At 38.7% G+C, this 1685-nt stretch overlaps 1 protein-coding gene across 1 annotated transcript in view; it reads right to left on the minus strand.

The window, feature by feature from the left end:
* LOC104463431 (unconventional myosin-Va-like) overlaps positions 1–1097 on the minus strand; it is a gene marked incomplete at its 5' end in the record, with an annotated part of 43002 nt that extends 41905 nt beyond the window's left edge. The window contains 2 exon segments of the mRNA XM_010075769.1: positions 43–168; positions 957–1097. Coding sequence (XP_010074071.1) covers positions 43–168; positions 957–1097 — 267 coding nt within the window.
* Positions 1098–1685: the final 588 nt, after the last annotated feature.

Raw genomic sequence — 1685 nt, forward strand, 5'->3', positions numbered from 1 at the left:
CCAGCCACTGAAAGAGAGAGGTACTGGAGGAAAAGTCCTTACCTTGTCAGCAAAGTGCTTGATGATAAAAGCCTTATTTGACAAACGTGGTTTTTCAAAGAGGGCACATTTATTCAAATGAGTATTGTATAGTTTTTGGGCCCAAGTGTCATCTGAGCCTTTTGGCATCTACAGAAGAGAACACACAGCCATTTAAAATGTCTCAAAAACTTTTTAGTAGCAAAAGAAACTAAGAAGACAGAGGACAATACTTTGTGGTTTGCTTTCAAACTCCAACTCCTCAGATTTCCAGCACTGCCATAAGCAAGGCAGCCAGTAACTGGCTATGCACTTGACTTTCTAACACTCTGGACTGAGCATAGCCCAGCAGCAGGTGTAGCTGCTATGTGACACATACAATGCTAATAACACTTGCAGTGTCACACAACTGAGGGCAGGGATCCAAGAAGTATGTTATCTGACTGAACAGCATCTCAGCAGGTCAGAACTCATCCACCACCATTAGAGATTTATTGAGATGCTTTGTGACACGCAAGAACCCCAAGCTGGGTTTCCACTCAAGCAGACACCACATGCCATCCCCTGTACATGGTTTGGTATAAATTGAACTAAGATAAAAGACGAAAGGTGAGGCACCAAGCAAGAGGCAATTTGGAGAAATCTGGAAATCTGTACTTGCTACACTCAGGAAAGAGAAAGTTGCCAGAGTGAAAACAAAGGTTGATCAGAGACCAGAAAATATACAGATACATGATAGAGAGGACAGGAAGAAAGCATGACTAAGACCATTTTTTCTCCTCCTCTAACTGCCAGTTCTGTTTTAACATTCTCCAAATCCTTTCAACAGCAGAGTGTCAAAATGACGGCTGTATGCAGATGACTTTTTCCTGTGAAGCCCCAGAAGCAGGATGGCTGATGACATCTTTCTCTATGAAAGCCCTTGAACACATACATACCTTGCACTCCTCATCCAATAGATCCAGAATTCCCATTTTGGCCTCTATGAGGTTGATGCAAGGCTGATTGTCATAGAAATCTATCAAGGTCCATGGAATTTGTTCCTTCATATATTCTTCTTGTTCCAGCTTAAAGACATGCTACAGCGCAAAAAGAAATCAGTTTTCTATTAAATAAAATGCATAATAAATCCATCAAACTCTCACTTGAATTCATCTTGGCACATTAATCCAGGCTGTTAGGTGACACACTAGTTCAACCGAATAAACCCTTTAACAGGTAAGTGTATGAAAAATAAATTAACCGGTTTTCCTGGCCTAAAAACAACAGACTAAATTAAAGTACTCATCCATATTCTCTGCAAATAAGGTCTATTTTTTCCTATCTTTTTATTATATTGTCTCACAATTACTATAAGCTCTTTTCTCTTATTAAAAAAACAACACAAAACCCAGTAGAAGTCTCAAGTGCAGGAATAGCAAGTTATAAAGTGCGATGTGCCATGCATTTATGAGTTTGAAGTTATAAATACTGCTCTATTTCAAGTAAAATTTCACTATAAATACTTTTGTGTCTCCTTGTAAAAGAACAGAGCTCCATTTTCTCTTAAATGGCCGCTGATTTTTTCCTAAGATGACTCATTGCATCAAAATTTACTCTTCAGCAAAAACCTGCAAAAATTACTCCAGCAGTAATAGCACAAGAAACCCTTTAAGCAAAATTTTGTG

The sequence above is a fragment of the Pterocles gutturalis genome, unplaced genomic scaffold, assembly GCF_000699245.1.
Source record: "Pterocles gutturalis isolate BGI_N339 unplaced genomic scaffold, ASM69924v1 scaffold49652, whole genome shotgun sequence".
Classification (NCBI taxonomy): Eukaryota; Metazoa; Chordata; class Aves; order Pterocliformes; family Pteroclidae; genus Pterocles; species Pterocles gutturalis.